At 40.1% G+C, this 20,435-nt stretch overlaps 1 protein-coding gene across 5 annotated transcripts in view; it reads left to right on the top strand.

The window, feature by feature from the left end:
- The first annotated feature begins 236 nt into the window (after positions 1-236).
- Positions 237-20,435, top strand: part of CNOT10 (CCR4-NOT transcription complex subunit 10) — a 54,609-nt gene continuing 34,410 nt past the window's right edge. Inside the window, exons 1-12 of one of the 5 annotated variants that reach the window (XM_072153556.1) lie at positions 237-386; positions 1,622-1,726; positions 2,301-2,395; positions 2,680-2,841; positions 3,590-3,740; positions 4,470-4,538; positions 11,436-11,581; positions 11,660-11,749; positions 13,342-13,425; positions 13,773-13,890; positions 16,470-16,616; positions 19,496-19,698. In XM_072153556.1, the coding sequence (XP_072009657.1) occupies positions 1,705-1,726; positions 2,301-2,395; positions 2,680-2,841; positions 3,590-3,740; positions 4,470-4,538; positions 11,436-11,581; positions 11,660-11,749; positions 13,342-13,425; positions 13,773-13,890; positions 16,470-16,616; positions 19,496-19,698 (1,287 nt within the window). In that variant the 5' untranslated portion in view covers positions 237-386; positions 1,622-1,704. The other 4 variants (XM_072153557.1, XM_072153559.1, XM_072153558.1 and 1 more) reach the window with 4 other exon arrangements.

Here is a 20,435-nt window from a genome sequence, read left to right as displayed (position 1 = left end):
CCAAGTTTGCGGGTGGGTTAAGGGGCTGGAAAAAGGGTGTGGTTTAAGAAAGAAACGGAACGTTTAAGAAAAAGATAGATGTATAGTAGGAGGATTATGGCTCAACACATAACACACATACGATTTTTTTTTAACACACACATATATATGTACATACATATACATACACATATACATATACACACACACCCTCGCATACATTCATTTACATTTTTGGGCTTCACAAAAATGGCTACTAAAAGGAGACGTATCATGTATGTGTTCGGGAGCACGGAAGTGACGTTTTGAAGTCGGAAACGCAGAATTTGTACGTCAGCTCGGGCAGCAGAGAGCGCAGGCGCGGAGTCACAGCTGTGGGGCCGCTCGGCGGGTTGTCTTACTGGTAGGTTATGGCTATATTCTTGTTGTGGTCAGTGAGCGGGCGAGCAGTTTGTCGTGTTCGGCTTAGGGTTGTCCCGGGGGACGACGAGTATTGGCAGTTATGTCGTGTAAACGCCCTCGTTAGTTGAGCTATAACGATATACGGTGGGTGACAGCAGCTTCCTGCATGTGCACATAGCTGGTCTTCTGTGTGCACGGGGCTCCGTTATATGTATTGTGCCCATACTGCCCTGTGTACTGCTGGGGCATTGGTGAGGGGAGGATGTGTCTCATTATATGTTCTGTGTATGTACTGCTCATACTGAGGTTTCTTCCACTTCCCTGCATGGACAGGACTTATGGGACACTGATGTCTCTGCCTCATATTATCTGTAACCTTCACTTTGTTATGGTGGTAGTGATACTTATGGATAGTTTTCAGAACATATATATGTATGTATGCATTGTAGAGGTCACACTGTAACTGAAGGATAGAAACATGGATTTGTATAAGAAAGAATTCCCTTCATCCACATTTCTGTATTTTTGCTCATCAGCAGAGCAGTGAAAGAAAGGCAGGCAGCCTACAGACATCTTATGCAGATTCCCAGTTTTCTTATAAGAAACCAATTGGTTCATTAAGCAAGGAAAGCATAATCTGATTGCCTAGCATGTAACAGCATGAGGAACCTCTCCATTGCCACATCGCAAAGCACACATGGATAAATCTTCCTCTGTTGTCCATTGGTACTAAAGTATGCAAGCTGTAGCGTCCACCAAGTCATACTACTAACCCTGCATCTATTGCTGTGCAGTCCATAATTTAGGAAAGCCTTGTATGTCCAGTCTGTACTCTGAATCAACATATATACTTTAACTAAAGAAGCTGTGTTTTAGTGAACCCTCAGCTTTCGAAAGTTTAAGATTTACATAATATCTTAAACTTAGCTTAGAGCCATTAGAATGAATGGGACTATTGTCTTCCGGCACAGCCATTGCCAAATGTACAGAGCTGTCCCTGGGGAACATGTGCATGATGATCATTGGAGATTACTAGAGTTATTTCACAAGTTCTTTCAGGATTGTCATCCCTTCTGGGACCTAAACTTCTGCCTGGTGATATGAACAATGAAAGCTGTATGTATGTAGCCACCTATACCTTCACTTTGTAGTGACTAAATTTCAGACTGCCAAGATCCATGAAGCAGGAAATGTCTAAGATACTACTATACCTTATTGTTTTATTTTCATTTGCAGGTAGCAAAAATAATATTGTGTGCTGACCTGAATCAAATATTGCATCAGATCATTTACCACAAACTGACAATCTGGATTCGGTAAAAAATGGCTGCCGATAAAGCAGGAGGTAAGCCAATGTCTTTAAAAAATAGGATGGAAGAGGGTGTAATAAAAATTACAAATGTTCTGTACATACCTCTCTCTAGTTCAGCATGTTAGCATGGGGAGGTCACATCCACAGGGGTGTAAATGTTACAGCAGCAGTTGAAGGCTGTAGCAGGTGGGTGACTGACAAGCTTCTTTATATAAATGGGGATCGGTGCCTTTTCTCTAAACCTTAGCGCTGGAGAGGAGTAATTATAACACATTTTGTTATATTTATATTAGATTGTTATATTTATACTCCTTCCTCTTACAATTTAAAATTCCTGCTCATGAGCAAGTATTTATATCTGCTTATTTTGGTTACTGGTGGAGTATTTAAGCTCACACAAGCCTTTTATTTGTGTATATTTTCATTGAGTTTTAAGATTTTATAATAATGAGAAATAATTGAAATCCAGTCACTTGTTTGTCACCTTTATCTGTTTGAGAAAATTTCACTTATGCTGGAGCAAGGCCGACACACACACAGCCACTTGTACATGTGGGCTGCTACCTTGTATTTATAGCTTTATAATGTGATTTCTATTTACCCATAGAACAAGGTAGCGAAAAGAATGAGGGATCTGCTAACTGCTCTGGTATTTCTGATCAAGAGAAGGAGCTGTCTAGGTGTTCTTTCCAGGCATTCACGGTAATTTCTTTTATGTATTTTTTTTTTTTTTTTTTATCACAAACTGCTCCTTTATATGTAATGAACGATGGTTTTTTTCATGTTAAGGGTTAACATATATACTTTATCTTTTGTGTGTCTGATACCTTTTATAGAAACTAGAAGAATAAATAACTCGCCGTGCAATAGTCATTTGGAGTCTATTTTTCTTGTGATGCGATATACGAAGTATTAGTGATCAGTTTAAAGACCCTGCATATTTTTGCGTTGTCTCCTTTGTAATGGCAGCATTTTGTGTATATCAGGCAGGAAGCTATGAAACATGTCTTCAGCATCTCGGAGAGCTGAAAGAAATCAACAAAGATGATTATAAAATAATGCTGAATATGGCCGTCACTGAGTTTTATAAAAGTAACCAGACTACAACAGACCAATTAAAGCAGACACTAAATCAACTCAGAAATGAGGTAAGTGATGCAGTCCTGTTCATTGTTATATACATTTAACATTTCACATCTAAGCCTTCAGTTATTGTGAGCCAAAACCTAGTGTGGTTGAACACCCAGAACATGTGCAAGTCTTACCAGTTACTACAAAGCTACAAGGACCTGCACCTGTTTTGTATTTTTGAGCACACCTGTTTGTGGAGCAAAATAACTGAATAACCTAATGGAGATGGGAGCTGTCCCTAACTTGGTTGACTAGGTTGGGAATAGCTTGGGTTGGCTTTGTACGGCAGACTGCAGAAAGAAGTATTGTTATTGATAATTGCTAATACAATGTATATATTTGAGTGTGAGCTGAATAACCACCACTTGAGTATATAAAAGAATAAACTTAGTACTCAACTTTCCGATGCCCTTCATCTCTACCGGCAGCAACTGGCCGTGCACACACTATGTCAGCAAGCATCTAAAGTCATAGTCTGTGCTTCACCAGCATGCACAGATCTGCCCCTGTCAGTAGGAAGGGATAAAGAAGATGACCTGCGGGGGGGATCGGAAATGTGAGTTCAGGGTTTATTATTTTTATGTGCCTGGCACGGGGGTGACTGGCTATATTCTTGGTGGAGGCTGTGACCATGGCATTTCCTACCCCAGGCTTATACTTAAGTCTATACATTTTTTATTTTTTATTTTTTTGTGGTTAAATCGGGGCCCGCAGCTTATATTTGGGTCGGCTTATACTCTAATATGTACATTTAATTGTATATAGGTCCATTCGGCTGTTGATGAGATGGACAGCTTAGATGATGTGGAGAACAGCATGCTTTATTACAACCAGGCTGTCATCCTTTATTACCTGCGCCAGCACATGGAGGCCATTGCTATTGGAGAAAAGCTCTATCAGTTCATTGAGCCGTTTGGTGAGTTACTTATGTAAAATGTCTTTAGATTATTTGCTTCTCTCTTTTATTGCATCTTTTGAAACAGATTCATTATTGTGTTCCTGTCACACTTCTGAAGTGATAGGTATTACTTCCCACTGTCCTCTCAACTGTGTAATTGGATCTAATGCGTTGTGGGATTTTTATACACAAGCGCAGCTAAGTGCACACCACGGTTAGTGGAGCCCTACACTAAGTTTCCTTTATTTATACTGGCAAAAATAAAATTGGCTGAAGTGCTATTTTTGCCGTTATAAATAATGGTTACATGTCTTAAAGAAAACTTGGATACTTGCCAGTCAATGGTAACAGATTGTAAGCAGAGCGGCTTCAATTTACTGTTTATCTTTTATGTCCATTATTTTATTCCATAGTGTAGAATGGACCTGCTAGGGGTGGTGTGAACTTGGCTTAATACAAGTCGGGTTCCCATTAAAGCGGACCTATCAGCTTTCCACAAATTCCTGTTTAAATAATTGTAGTATGCACAACACCTTCACTTTGTCGTTCTATTTTTTTTTTTTACGCCATGGGCTGTACCTAAAATCTTTAAGCCAACACTACCAAACAAATACTGTAAGAGCAGCTGTGCCTAAGTGAGAATAATAATTTTTAGTTTTATTTTTACAATCAATTTTCTATCAAGACGATCATAACATCGCAACACCCTTTTTCCCATCTTGCTTTTCTACCACTAATATATTTTAGGTAGGCCTCTGAAAATGCCCAGAACTTCGCCCCAAAGCTCTAAAGGACCATGTACACCATGCAGACGAGGTGAAGACTCTCACTAATTTAACGTTTCAATGTTTTATCTTTCTTCCCTCTAAGGTCCAGTAGAAACTGGAAGTAAATCATTGCATGCTGTTTATAGGTCCAGTGAGAATCCTTTTTTTTTTTTTTTTTTTTTTCAGGATTTAAGTATATATTTTAGTGTTTATAGTTTATCACTATAATCACTTGTTCTTTATGTATATTTGTAATGTTAACATATAATTAATAGATTATGTCTTAAAATGTATGAAAGATGGTTCCATGGTGTAGCATGCCTGCAATCGAGAGAAAAAGGGACTGTAAGGTTAGAGTCGGTGTCTGCATAATTACAGTTTGATTCTGCAGTTTTGCAGGGATAATTTGGGTCCCTTCTTTAGCAGTATGATTGGCCTGTAAAATCTGGCCTGCTTGCAGTCTTTGAATCAATGGCGTTCCTCTCTTGTGTGCAATGACCCAGGCACAGAGTTCACTAGAGATAGAGAACAGTCAACGGCGAGTCAAGATATGCTGCTATTTTAAAGCAACACATCTTTAGCATTGGGATTGCAGGAACATGTGGAAAGGGCTGAAGGTGTTTCTGCTGGCCTCACATTTCTTCTTGGGCACTGGAGAGAAGGTACAGTGATTTGCCCTACTTTCAACGGTATCGGTGTCTTCAAGAGACAGGTAGCAATAACTTAAAGGTGTATTCTCATCTGGGCATTCGCATTCAGTTTCATTAATATGCCATATATAAACATTTCTTCAATTAGATGTTATTAAATAAAATGTTCCTGTGTGAAAATAATTTCTCATAAATGTAGTCATGTTGTCCCTTAGAAACGAGATGGCTTCCTCGGATACGGCCACCTCTGCTGGATTGAGTGCACAAAGAAACAAAAGGTTATTGTATATATAATGTCCGGGAGTTATTATATGTCGCACAGCCGTCCTGTGGTAATGATTACTGAATCCTGGTGTTCCGGCAGGGCTCAATAGCGCATGTCTGGCCACTGCTGCCAGAGTGTGAAATGGTCGTATCCGAGGAGGCTATCTGGTTTCTAAGGGACAACATGACTACATTTACGAGAAATTATCTTCACACAGGAACATTTTTTTTAATAACATCCAATTGAAGAAATGTTTACATATGGCAAATGAATTTAATTAAATGTAAATGCCCAGATGGGAACACCCCTTTAATGATTAAAGGATATTCCCATTTCAGTAAATGTTATAGTTTGATTAAAGTTATCAATTTTCCGATATATTTTCCGTATCAATTCATCACATATTAATGGATCTCTGCTTGCTGTAATTCTCTAGGAAGCTTCATTGTTTATTTCCAGTGGATAGAAATCTGTCCATTATGCTCTGCTTGTTAAATCACACAGCCCTGATTCCTCTACACTCACCGGCCACTTTATTAGGTACACCTGTCCAACTGCTCGTTAACACTTAATTTCTAGTCAGCCAATCACATTGCGGCAACTCAGTGCATGTAGACATGGTAAAGACAATCTCCTGCAGTTCAAACCAAGCATCAGTATGGGGAAGAAAGGTGATTTGAGTGCCTTTGAACGTGGCATGGTTGTTGGTGCCAGAAGGGCTGGTCTGAGTATTTCAGAAACTGCTGATCTACTGGGATTTTCACGCACAACCATCTCTAGGGTTTACAGAGAATGGTCCGAAAAAGAAAAAACATCCAGTGAGCGGTAGTTCTGTGGGCGGAAATGCCTTGTTGATACCAGAGGTCAGAGGAGAATGGGCAGACTGGTTCGAGCTGATAGAAAGGCAACAGTGACTCAAATCGCCACCTGTTACAACCAAGGTAGGCAGAAGAGCATCTCTGAATGTACAGTACGTCGAACTTTGAGGCAGATGGGCTACAGCAGCAGAAGACCACACCGGGTGCCACTCCTTTCAGCTAAGAACAGGAAACTGAGGATACAATTTGCACAAGCTCATCGGAGTTGGACAGTAGAAGATTGGAAAAACATTGCCTGGTCTGATGAGTCTCGATTTCTGCTGCGACATTCGGATGGTAGGGTCAGAATTTGGCGTCAACAACATGAAAGCATGGATCCATCCTGCCTTGTATCAACGGTTCAGGCTGGTGGTGGTGGTGTCATGGTGTGGGGAATATTTTCTTGTAACTCTTTGGGCCCCTTGGTACCAATTGAGCATCGTTGCAACGCCACAGCCTACCTGAGTATTGTTGCTGACCATGTCCATCCCTTTATGACTACAATGTACCCAACATCTGATGGCTACTTTCAGCAGGATAATGCGCCATGTCATAAAGCTGGAATCATCTCGGACTGGTTTCTTGAACATGACAATGAGTTCACTGTACTCAAATGGCCTCCACAGTCACCAGATCTCAATCCAATAGAGCATCTTTGGGATGTGGTGGAACGGGAGATTCGCATCATGGATGTGCAGCCGACAAATCTGCGGCAACTGTGTGATGCCATCATGTCAATATGGACCAAAATCTCTGAGGAATGCTTCCAGCACCTTTTTGAATCTATGCTACGAAGAATTGAGGCAGTTCTGAAGGCAAAAGGGGGTCCAACCCGTTACTAGCATGGTGTACCTAATAAAGTGGCCGGTGAGTGTATAAGATACCAACAAGCTGTGCACCTGTGTGACCATTGGAAATAAACATAGCTTTTTTTTACAAAATGGCAGCAAGCAGAGATCTAGAAAACAGTTAGGATATGATGCAGAAGGTATTTTGGAATATTGTATAATTTTTCATCATACAAACAATAACATTAATTTGCCAAAATGGGAATACGCCTCTAATGCTCTGTTGGGACTTTTGTAATAAATAAGTTGGTTTTGCTGTTTGGTTGCTCGTCTCCGAAAGGTTTGTTATCACAGTGATGGTGCCTTAACATATTCTACTGTAACCGGATGGAAATATTGCTTATATGACAAATGGTGTGTACTTGGTGCTTGCATATTTATTTCCAGGGAACCCAGAATCCTGTGTTAATGGATCAGAAGTGCCCATCCAGAACCACCATTTCATAAACGTCTAAGACTGATAAAGCTTTCTACTTGGCTGTCTCTGTCCATCCTATAGAAGTAAATTAAGAGGTTGTCTTGCATGCATACTAACGTGCTATTCACAAGGGAAAATTAGATCACTATTTTCATGATTGCAGCTACCTGCATGTGTTAAAACACATTACAGTTTGTAACTTGGGCATAAAAGCACAACACCTTAAAGATCATTGTAGCACCATTGATGAGTGCAAATGCTGTCACTGAGAGAAGAGGAGCAAGGCCTCTGCAGCATCACTATGCAGAGGATTAAATTGCCCTTATTTCTTCCAAAAATGGTGCGGTACCTGACCAAGGTTTTTGCTGTTGCAGTTGAAATGAATGGCACTTGGGTGCATTACCAAGCACTAACCATGGTCGAGAGAGGAGCTGAACTATTCCAAATGTTTAGACTGAAAATACTAAACAAAAAAGTAATTGTAAAGGAACTGTAGAGAGGAAGACCTCTTTATAGGGACTGCTGAAGACTGTCCAGCACTTGTTTTTATTTTCTCAGTTGCAAATGCTGAATTATTTAAGAATTCTGAGAATATTGCAAAAACCACCATTGCCTACAACTTGGGCAATTTATCCTCTATCCATATGTGAACCAGAGAGACCCAAATGAATTGGGAAAACAAGTTCAATGGCAGCCTCTCGATTTAGTACTATCAGGCTGTATCAGTTTAAGATATTCTTTGGTCAGTAGAGTTCTGTGTGAGTCATGAGTTGAATATAAAGTATATGGATAGCAGAGTATTTTCTACTAAATTACCCTTTTTGTTTTGTATACAGTTTATTGCACTTCGTTGCTTTCATCTGGCAATTGATTACACAATGCAGAGCTGTTATGATGATCAGTCAAAGCTGTAGATGCATAATTCATTTGTTGCTGTATTAGGTGATAAAGAGATATTTTACATTGTCCAAAAAGGATTTTTTTTTCTACAGTAAAAATTTAAACCAAAACCTGTTAATGGCAGGTCCACGTTGGCTTGAAGACCATTTTAAAACTATTTACACAAGTAACAGAATAGGTGCTGAATTTTAATTGCAGTGGCTTAATTTGGCATTGGGATCCATGGCAGATATATGACATGCTGTGGTATATTACATTTTGTAGCAGCAGTGTGTGTTGTGGTCTGGAAATTCTTCATAGATAATATGCTTGTAGTAAAGAAGGAGGCATCAAATAATCTATATTTAGCACCATCATATTCCGTAGCACTTTACAACTCTTAAGGGACATTTACAAACAAAATAAGACCTTACAGAGTACAGTCATATGGAACAATAGGAGTGAGGGCCCTGCTCACATGAGCTTTTAGTCTATGCGGATGAAGGCGTGACACATGGCGGGAGGTATAATGGTTCTGCCATTCTTTTCAGGGGAGCAGACTAAAATAGTTTAATAAAGAAAGATGCTGCTGCTTGAACCAGCTGTCAGCCGCCATCTAAAAAAGTCCAAGGTCAATGGGATTGCAGAGAAGCCTGTAGCTTGGTATCTGGTGTTTGCCGGATTAAACATGGGACAATGATAGGTTAGTAAAGAGAGAGCTGAAATCTCATGCAGTTAGCGAGTGTTATAGGATTTCTTAAAGAGGTGGGTGCAACCAGTGCAGTGACTCAAACTGGAGGCATCCATATAGTGTTTTGGTCTGAAGGACAAGCCTGGCTGCTGCATCAAGAATAGATAGGAGTACAGACAGTTTGGTCTGTTAAAGACCAACTACTAGCGAGTTACAGTAGTCTAGTTGTGAGTGAATAAGAGCGACAATTAGCGCTTTAGAGGTTTCATGTATAAGAAATGGGCGGATTCTAGAGATGTTTTTGAAATGCATGCCGCAAAAGCTAGCAACTGATTGATTATTCAGGCCTGCTGCCTCAGGTTTATGTTAAAACCACAGACAAGATGGAGAAGTCCGGGTTGGGGATGTTAGAAGATGGGGAAAAGGCTAAAATTCAGTCTTAGAAAGATTAAGCTTCAAGAAGAGAGAGGACATGATGTTAGAGACAGCAGAGAGACATTCGCTAGTGTTCTGGAGTAAGGCAGCGGTGATGTTACTTGCAGAAGTATATAGTTGGGTGTCGCCAGCATAAAGATGATACAGGGGACCAAATCTGCTGCTTGTTTGTCCGATTGGGGCAGCATAGCGGGTAAAAAGTGGTTCTAGGACGGAGCCCTGAGGAAGCCTAACAGTGAGAGGAAGAGGAAAAGCTAGAGATCCAGAAAAGGGGACACTGAAGGTGCGGTCAGAGAGGTAGAAAGAGTGCAGTGTCCTTTAGGTCAATGCTTCCAAGAGATTAAGAATGAGGAGAGAATGGTCACCTTTGGATTTAGCAGTGAGGAGATCAAGGCATGGTTTAACATTGTTTAGCACGGTAGACTCCTCCTCCTGCAGCCAATTTTCTTGCAACAGGTAGAAATTTTCATACAATTCTTTTCATACCCTATTTTCCATTTTTCTTCACAATTTTGTTAAAGGGGTATTCCAGGAATCAGCATAATTCATATACAAGTGGGCACTCAAAATATAAGCTTATGTGTAATTAGTTATTTAAAATTTTGCTCCCCTTAGCAGAAAATGCTGGTGACATAGACTGTAATGAAGAATTAAAATGCTACCGGCCCTTTAATCAGTCCGTTAATTTCCTCCGCGCGGTCCGTCGCAGAAAAGAACATGGCCGCTGGTCACATGTCCACATCACATGTCCTGTACCTGCCTGGGCAGGGTCATGTGATCACCACTACGTTTGGCTGTAGTCGGTTGGTTGCAGTGCATCCAGTATGATCAGTGTTGTGGTGATGGCAGTTACACATCATTACTATGGTAACAGAGCAAGAAAACCTGTTACATCATCACTGTTAGCAGAGCATAAGTGGTAGGAGGAGTTACTGAGAACTAAAGGATCATGGAACTTGTAGTTTCCAGTGGCGGCCATCTTAGTGATAACTCCACCTACTTTAGAGAGGCCATAAATTTTGTAAATCATAAAATCATATTATTTTAGCTCCGTTTTGTGACTAATGACATTGAGTATTGTTGTATTTATTTATTTATATCATTAAGGATTTTTGTGTCAGACGTTCATATTCCCGGAATACCCCTTTAAGTATGTCTTAAAGGATTATAGATTGTTCATGCAGCCAGTGTAATGACTACATTTAATGACCAACTGCAGCTAGCTGAACTGGACTGTTCCATGCAAAGTGTTGTTTTAAATAATCTACCATCAAAATCAATTCTGATAAGCCCGGGACACTTGTTCATAGATCCAGGAACTGTGACTAGTAATAATGCCTCTGGGGGGCATTAAGAGTCTCTCAGTGCTGCACGCTCATTGTACCAGGCTGTTATAATGAGCAGAACATGTCTTCCTCAACCTCCTTCCTCTGCCTGTGTAATTATTCTAGCAGCAGCAGGAAGTACAGGGGGAGGAGAGACCTGCTCATTAGAACAGCCTGTGAAGCTACCAAACTGATGGGCTTTGGAAACGCCCCCTCCACAGAGCGCTTCAGGCTCATTATTATTAAAGTTGATTTTAGAAGGAAGGAGGCTATGGATAACACATATAAGATTACAGTCACAATGCCTGGATCTATGGGTAAGTGTCCCTGGTTTATCCATCCTTGATTTTGATAGATTACTTTTATACAATGCTTCAAGTGCAGGAAGGTTGATTTGAATGAGTGCACCATTATATGTGATTTCAGTACAGCCAAGCCATTGGTTAGGGAATACTGCTGTCACACAAGACTTATTGCTAGATTGTTCATTACTGTCTGAAAAGTTATCCAAGTTATCTTCTTGTGTATTTTATTGCTTATGTGGTCAACTGCTGAATTTTTTTTTTCTTTTTTTCCAGAAGAGAGATTTGCACATGCTGTATGCTTCTTGCTAGTTGATCTATACCTTCTGACTTACCAAACTGAAAAAGCCTTACACCTTCTAGTGGTACTGGAGAAGATGATCTTACAGGGCAACAACAACAATAAAAATGGTAAAAATGAGGTAAGCATTACCTGCTGCACAATCCCAGTCACGGTGTGGAAAAGTGTATATATGTTTAGATTTGTTTTATATTTGCAGACAAACAATAACAGCAACAATAAAGAAGTCCTACACACAAAAAACGAAGGAGGTCCACAGTTAGAAGCTGCAAAGTCCAAAATCCATCAGGTACAAACAATTTTGTGTTTTTAAATCTATAGTGTTTCATTTCACAAAGCTTTCTCATTTGGACGTTCACATTTAATTGAATTCATCTGCCATATACATACATTTCTTCAATTGGATGTTATTAAAGAAATGTACCTATGTGAAGATAATTTCCCATAAATGTAGTCATATGGTCCATTTAGCTGTCTTTAGATACAACCGCCACTGCTGGAGTAATTGCAAAAAGAAGCAAATTGTTTTTGAATATGCGTTAGTGCGTGTCTGACAGCCATTCTGTGGTAATGAATGCTGAATCCATGTGTTTGGACTCCTCAATAGCACACGTCACATCTGCTCGAAGAGTGTGTTGGTGATCATATTAAAGGAGAATAATCTTTTTCTAAGTGATAACATGGCTACATTTATGGGAAATTATCTTATCACGGGTAGATTTTTTTTAAATAACATAAAATTGAAGAAATGTATGTATTGGCAGATGAATTAAAGGGAACCTGTCACCACATTTTCAGTTAGTGAAAGTTTCCTATAGAGCCTTAACCCTTCTTTTAGCTAAAAATTGTTTCCCTTAACTCCCCATTTATCAACTTCACCTTTTTTTTACCTCGAATCAGAGGGCGAGTGTCCTACTTGGCCGGCCCCTCCGATCTGCTGCTCCTCATGTCCCATGCCACTTCTCAACATGTTATGTGACCAGGGTGACATCAAGTCCTGTAACCTGTGCAACGTCTGCCCCATGTATGTATCTGATCACATAAATCACATCATGTGTCCGTGGAACTCTCCTCTCCCCACCCTCTCTGGATTTCTACCGCTCCCAACCCTCCACGGAGACACACTGTGATTTCATGTGATCATATACATACACGGCGTAGACGTTGGGGAATGTAACTGGACCTTAGATGACTGTATCCTGGTCACATGACTTTAAGTGCCCAATTATGTAACAGAGCTCTCTCAATGTTCCATACAACAGAATATCATAGTACTTAAACCTGTCAATTGGGAACAAGGAGGCAGGACCGTGCAAGTAAATTTTAAAATGCGTGGCTCGCTTATTGTATGACTTAGGTGAGTTGCATATAAGTTTAAAAACCTGATTTTTGTATCATGGCAGCCATGGAAAGGAACCATAAAGGCAATGCTTTTTAATCATAGTCTTTACTTTGGCTATATTAATGTGCATGGCAGGTACTCTTTAAATTAAATTTGATTCTCTCAGAGAATACCCCTTTAATATATGACAGAATAAAATATATAATAAACCAGTAGACTTTTCAGTTTCTCACCCCTCCCCCAACTTGTACTATACCTCTGTAACTGCTGCTAAATTACTAAATGAGTAAGGTATCATGGGGCAGAGAATTGGACTCCGTTTCAGGGCAAATACAGGAAGAAGTTAGTCTCCGTCCACTTCACCTCCAGTGAGAGAGATTTTTGTCAAGCAGCATCAGAACAGAAAATCCTATAACAAAAGCTGCATTCACACTGCCGCAAGGGGGACATAAATATGTTAACAAATTAAATTGCGCTTTAAGACTTGTTGGTACTTTTTTGTGGAGGCTGGAACTGAACTTTTGTGTTTTCACTTTCAGTATAAAGTGAGGGCATATATTCAGATGAAGTCTCTTAAAGCCTGCAAAAGGGAGATAAAGTCTGTCATGAACACATCTGGAAATGTGAGTATATTTGCAAAATTGTCCAACTAAAATGTTTTATTGTATTAAAATGACAAAATATTCGTCAAGAATATTCTTGTGTTTTTAATTATGTTAAAGGGAATCGGTCATCAGTTTTGACCTTTAATAAAATGCTCCAGGTTGTGGACATTTATGCATCCATACCTGTATTTTTGTAGCTGGCAGCAGAAGAACGAAGGTAAAAAGTTCCATCATGTTATTTATGTTGGGAGGGGATATGCATGCTGCTGCACTATTTTTCCTGGAAGTTGGTCTTACAAGGTTTCAGTTTGTGTTTTTCATCCCAGTGTTTTTACCATACACTGATATTTATTTTCTTTTTCCAGTCTGCTCCCTCACTATTCTTAAAGAGTAATTTTGAATACCTCAGAGGCAACTATCGAAAAGCTGTAAAATTACTAAACTCTTCAAATATCTCAGAATATCCAGGATTCATGAAAACTGGTAAGAAGTTTAAATATTTCTTTTTTTAATTCTTTATTTTTGAATTTTTCTTTAAACCAGCAAAGAGTGCATATCATCATACAAGAACATAAATAAAGTAAATTAGACTACAGTATCATGCTTACAGAAGATTAGATAGTTGGTAATAATTACAGCAAGTTCAAATACACACAAGACCAAATGAGCTTGAACTTCTGTAGGCACTTCTTATTGATATACACTGAATGATAGTGGGGGATGGCGCTATTAATTAGCACAATCAATCGCTTCAGGGGAGGGGGGTTCCTGATGTCTCCAGGACCTAATCACTACCTTGCGAGCATAGTAACAACTAGCAAGACAAAACAGAAAAAAAACTTATCATGGTAGACCGGGGGGGGGGGGGGGGGGATACAACGAAAGGGAAATTAAAATGCCTGTTATGGAAGTTCAACACCTCATGCCAAAGGGCACTAACCCAGTGACAGGCCTAAACGCAATGCAAGATGGAGCTGGTAGAAGCCTTGTAGCGGTAGCAGAAATCACCCGACATCGCTCTCATACGGTGGTGTCTCACAGGTGTGTAATAAATGCGGTGTAGAAATTTGGATTGAATAAGGAGGTCCCTTGCACTCAAGTTTTCAAGCTTGGAGAACTCCACCATCAGGGAAGTGGAGCCAAACTGTTCCCTGATGTATGTCTCATTTGGGAATAGCAAATGAAGGCCATGGCTGATGGGGAGAATTTTTCACCTTGCTGGTCGAGAGAGCAGTTCGGTAGTGGGGAACAAGACCTGACCCAGAAATTTGACCCCTGCAGTCCCCCATAATGTCAATGCCGGTAGAGAGATGAAATGCTAGAGCTATGGGTTAAGCCATAAGGGATTTCGGGAGGACAGAGGCAGGCAGTCTGGGCCGTCTTCTGGTATTGGGCCGTACGCCAGCACATTGCAACCAGTTAGTAGGTGCAGCGGGACAGAGGATGGGGTATTATATTGGTACAGCATGCTGGCGAGAGCCTCATATGATCCCATGAGGGCCCCCACAAGTGCTGTGGCCACATAACCCCTGCTCCACATCGATCCATCCGGGGTGCATATACCAGCTCCAATGCTAGGTAATATAGGTACAGATTTACCATGCACGTAGATGAGATTTGGTTGTGGAGTATCTTTAACTTGGGGTATACTTGTATCTTACAAGAGACCTGAAACCGAGTTGAAGGCCTTGCAGTTATCAAACTACAGGATAAAGCCATCAGACATTGCAGAAATAGCCAGTGTATGTTGATGCCAGTGCCTTTACCAGACATGAAGCCTGTCTCATACCAATGAATGAGTGCCAAAATAACCTTATTCAGTCGCAGGGCCAGAATTTTTGCAAGTATTTTAATATCCAAATTTAGGAGTCAGATGGGGCAATAAGAGTCAGGGAAAACTCCGCTTAAAAGGGACAACAATCAGTGCCTCTCGCATAGTCATAGAGAGAGCCACGCTCCAAGGCAGTATAGAAGAGCTCTTGCAAGAAATTTAAATATTTCTCTAGCTAACTTTAAAGTGGTATACCCAAAGTATATTTCTAGGATATGCCATAAATTGCTGGCAGCACCACCCTCTGCCCTTGTTTGCTGCTGGTGCTCCTCTCATACTTGAAAGTAGTGCCAAGTTTTATTGGTACAGGAGAGAGTATTACAGATTTAAATGGTGGGCATCCAACAGCTCAAATCCTCAAAGATGGAGCTCCCGTTCTCATTAATTGGTAAAGGACCATGTCGAAAATCACCAGCGTCCTACCACCCTCCTTGCACCATTAGTTATTTGAGAACACGATCTCGTTCTCATAATCGGTGGGGTTTCAAGAATTTGAACCCACACTTGTCCAATTCATGTCCCCTATTGACATGAACTAGACAAACAAATAGCTGGTCCCAAAGTATTACTTCAGTTGTAAACTAGACCAGATGCATCATCGATATAAGTATGACTGTGGATCTGATGCTGCCCTTTTCTATTCACTGACACTTTAAAGGGAACCTATCACCCAGACCCCTTTTTTTATCCTCCCCCCATCTCCCCATAGGCACTTGTATGCACATTCCCAAACCATTTTTTTATAAATTCATTTAAAACTTTACAACTAAAAAAGTAACAATCATGCTTGTTTTTTATACACTCCGCTCAGCTCCCTTATTTTCCCCCTCCCTTAGGAATGAGGTATTTCAGGGAAGTGTTGCTGTGTGACTCGCTGAAGAGAAATCTTCTCCCTTATTCCCCCTTCCCCCTGTTGGTGGGCTTGGCACTGACGAAGATGCAGATTGGACTTGCATTGGGTGGTTTGCATACATTAGGAGATAACTTTAGGAACTGAATATGAAAGTATATATGCATGAGGAAAGAACAAGTTCAAATAGCAGTTTTTAAACATGTTTATTTAGGGGTGATTAAATTTACTCAGTTCCCCTTTAAGCAATGAGCTCTCATTTATTTTTTAATGTTTCTGTGGTTTGTAATTAACCACATTTTTGTGATGTTTCCTTTGCACTGATTTTCCTCACATCATATTTGGAAGTATTTGATCTCATTTTAGGTTTTCTAATTTTAGGTGAATGCGTTCGCTGCATGTTTTGGAATAATCTTGGCTGCATTCATTTTGCTATGGGAAAGCATAATTTAGGACTTTTCTACTTCAAAAAGGCTATCCAGGAAAATGATAATGCTTGTGCCCAGTTATCATCCACCTCAGAGCAAGGTAGTCTTATATGTTATGTTGCTTATGGAATATGGGACATATATATAGGTATATGTGTGTGTAATATATTTATATTTTTAGTTTAATATACTAAATATATTTTCATTATATATATATATATATATACAGGCGGTCCCCTACTTAAGGACACCCGACTTACAGACAACCCATAGTTACAGACGGACCCCTCTGCCCACTGTGACCTCTGGTGAAGCTCTCTGGATGCTTTACTATAGTCCCAGACTGCAATGATCAGCTGTAAGGTGTCTGTTATGAAGCTTTATTGATAATTCTTGGTCCTAATTTTGAAACTCCAATTGTCACTGGGGCAAAAGAAAAAAAATTGTCTAGAACTTCCATTATAAAATATACAGTTTCGACTTACATACAAATTCAACTTAAGAACAAACCTCCAGACCCTATCTTGTATGTAACCCGGGGACTGCCTATATATATATATATATATATATATATATATATATATATATATATATATATATATATATTATTATATTTGTGTGTGTGTGTAGACACAGACACGCTCTATCTTTTTTGCGGTGTTCTGCCCATATCTGCGGTGTGCCGCTATTGCTGTCTATGGGGACGGACATGCAGCCGCATGTACGCCCACGCAGATGGCCATGTGAATGAACCCTGTGTGTATGCATGTACGTGTGTACGTAGTGCTGCACAAAGCATATCAAATTGGTCCCTGTCCCCATGGGGCTCACAATCTAAACAACCTAACAGTATGAGTGTGGGAGGAAACCGGAGGACCCACACAAACACTGAGAGAACATGCTCTTTGCAGATGTTGATCTGGGTGGGATTGGAACCCAGGATCCCAGTGCTGCAAGGCAGAAGTGCTACCCACTCAGTCACCGTGCCGCCCTGTGTGCGCTATATAAATAATTATTATTAATTATTAAATATTATTATTTACGTGTGTATGTATGTACGTGTGGTTTTCCCACAAATTCAAGTTAGGCCCTGTCCACAGGATAGGCCCCAACTTGCTGGTCAGTGGGGGTCTCAGTGATGACACCCCCAAAGATCACAAAAACGAGGAGTTCAATGGGTTCCCACGTGCCTCAGTCGGACTCCTTGTCGCTTCATGAGAGTAATGGAACACGGCCGTCTGCTCCATTACTCACTTGGGTACGTGGGACCCCATCTGACCCCTCGTTTTCGTAGGGCCTAACTTGAATTTGTGAGAGAACGCCTTTAAGTACACTGTCTAACATGACCTTGAGGACACAGAACTTTTAAATTCCAAAAGACATAATTTTTTTTTTTATATGCGTTAATATTTTTATTTTTCCAATGGATTAATGTTTATGGTAAAAATAGTGTGATGATTCAAATTTATTAACTCTTTCCTGCAACGGAGGAGAATTAAAGCGCAGTTTATTTTTTTTTTTAATTTAAACTTTTACATGGTTCACCGTCCAGTATAATATAAATGATAAAATGATACAATATGTTAGTACGATTAAGGAGACGCCAACACTTCCAGGTTTTCTTATGGTTTCTTACTTTAGCAAATAAAAACTACTTTATGACAAAATTACATTTGCCTATATGTCGCCGTTTTCTGAGAGCCATAACGTTTTTATCAAAAAGAGAATTCTTGGGGCTTGTTTATTGAGTGAAAAGTGTGTGGTCAGAATGGTATTATGGGGTAAGAACAGGATGCAGCTGCTGCAGAAATAAACTTTAATCAGTGTGTATACACATTTATTTCAGAGGCTACTGAGGGCATAGAGTAGCCTCGTTCAGCTTCGAGGGCGAAGGATACTCCATGTCAGTGTTGTTCAACCTTTTTTGAGCCGCGGCACACTTTTTATACTTAGAAAATCCTGGGGCACACCACCAACCAAAATAGCACAAAATGACACTAAAACAGTCATATTATACATATAGTTAATAATATATATTCTAAATTTATTTTACTCCCTCAGTGAATGAGTGTGAAACCTCTTCCTCAACAGTTCTCAGTTTCTCCCTGTTTTTAGTATATGCTGCTGATTATTATGTGGCTCATATACTGCAAAATAAAGGGGTACAATGAGAAGTACTATGGCCATGAGACCAGAGTACAAGTGCCAGCTCATATACTCAGCATATCAGCTGGTACTTGTAGTACTTCAGCCTCATGACTATAGTATTTCTCATTTTACATCGCTGCGAATTGCCGGGAAACAAAACACAGGGGGCACCATAGTTTAGGGAACTTCCCCGCGGCACACCCGACCATGTGTCGCGGCACACTAGTGTGCCACGGCACACTGGTTGAAAATCACTGCTCCATGTCCCCAGTCGCCACTGCCTAGCCGGTTGTCGAATCTCCGGCAGCACACAAGCTCTGCATAAGTGCTTGTGGGGGTGCCATGGACGCGGATAGGGGGGTGTGGAGTAGTCTTTGTCCCCGAAGCTGTATAAGGCATCTTCACACCCCCAGTAGCCTCTGATATAAATTTGCATATACACAGATTAAAGTTTTTCTGCTGCAGCTGCTTCCCAGGATTGGGTGAAAAAAAATTGGGATGCAGCTGTTGCAGGGAGAGGAAATCTTTCAGAAAGTAGATTCCCCATGGTAGATTTCCTTTAAGCTAGAAAACTGGTGGTTTTACTACTGTTTTAGTGTTTTTAAACTATAAGCTTTCATATGCCTGTTGTTATTCTGGAGCTATATAAAGACTATTAATATTATTATTACAAGCCATGATGATTTCCCCCAATGTCTTTTAAATATTGTCTCTACTATGATTCCGATGACACTTGTGCCAAAAAGGCTTTCCATAGGCTTCTTATCACTACCTTTTATTGCTTTTGGTTTTTAACCTTTTATACTGAATTGAATTTGTTGCATTTTACAGGAAAGAAATTTTCTGGTAGACCGATGTGTACGCTATTGACCAACAAACGTTACGAGTTGCTGCATAACTGTGGCATTCAGCTTTTGCACATTGGCAGACCACTGGCAGCCTTTGAATGTTTGATAGAAGCTGTTCAGGTGTATCACTCAAACCCTCGACTCTGGCTAAGGTTGGCAGAGTGTTGCATAGCAGCCAACAAAGGGGTAAGTTAAAAAAAAATTTGATTCATCATGTTTTCAAGTTTGAATTGCTTTATCACAGGGATCTTTACAGAAAAGTAGAACAATTGCCACCTAAAGGGGCTCTCCCAATTTTCTTTTTTAAACTGGAGCCACAGTTAGGCACTATAATGAGAAGTAGTGCTCAGTTGACTTAATATGGTCACCTTTAATGTCATCTCCTGTACTTCAAGCTGATCATAAGAACTGGACTCCAATTGCAAGGCAGTGTCTGAGATAGCTGAGTGCACTGCACCTCAATCTCCAACACTGCCTTTCAAATGAATGGACCAATGATAAGAGGACCCCGATTCTGCAGATAGCAGGGGATCTCATTCTTGTTGAACGTTGAGGTGTCCCAGCAGTTGTACACCCCTTGTAACACGGGATGTGTTACTTTAATAGCTGGTACAAGCCCTTTCAGCCTTCCCATTTATGATGTAATGAGGAGGCTTGTTTACACTGCATAGTCTTTGCTTCTTGTCAGGGAGCAAGTGCAATCACTGACAAGCAGAGATGTTACATCAGTGGAGTTGTCACTTTATCAGCACTTTTCCTTTTCCAGAGGAAACGTCTCTTTATGGAAAATTGTTGTATTTTGGTTATTACTTCATCAACTGGAGCCCTTTTTCAGTGATTTAGTTCTAGTTATTATCTTTTAGTAAAATGACAATTATGATTGTGTCTTAAGGGTAAAAAATGTATTGGTTTTCATGACTGTG

This window comes from Engystomops pustulosus, chromosome 5 (assembly GCF_040894005.1).
Source record: "Engystomops pustulosus chromosome 5, aEngPut4.maternal, whole genome shotgun sequence".
Taxonomy (NCBI): Eukaryota; Metazoa; Chordata; class Amphibia; order Anura; family Leptodactylidae; genus Engystomops; species Engystomops pustulosus.
This window is presented reverse-complemented; position numbering and strand designations above follow the sequence as displayed.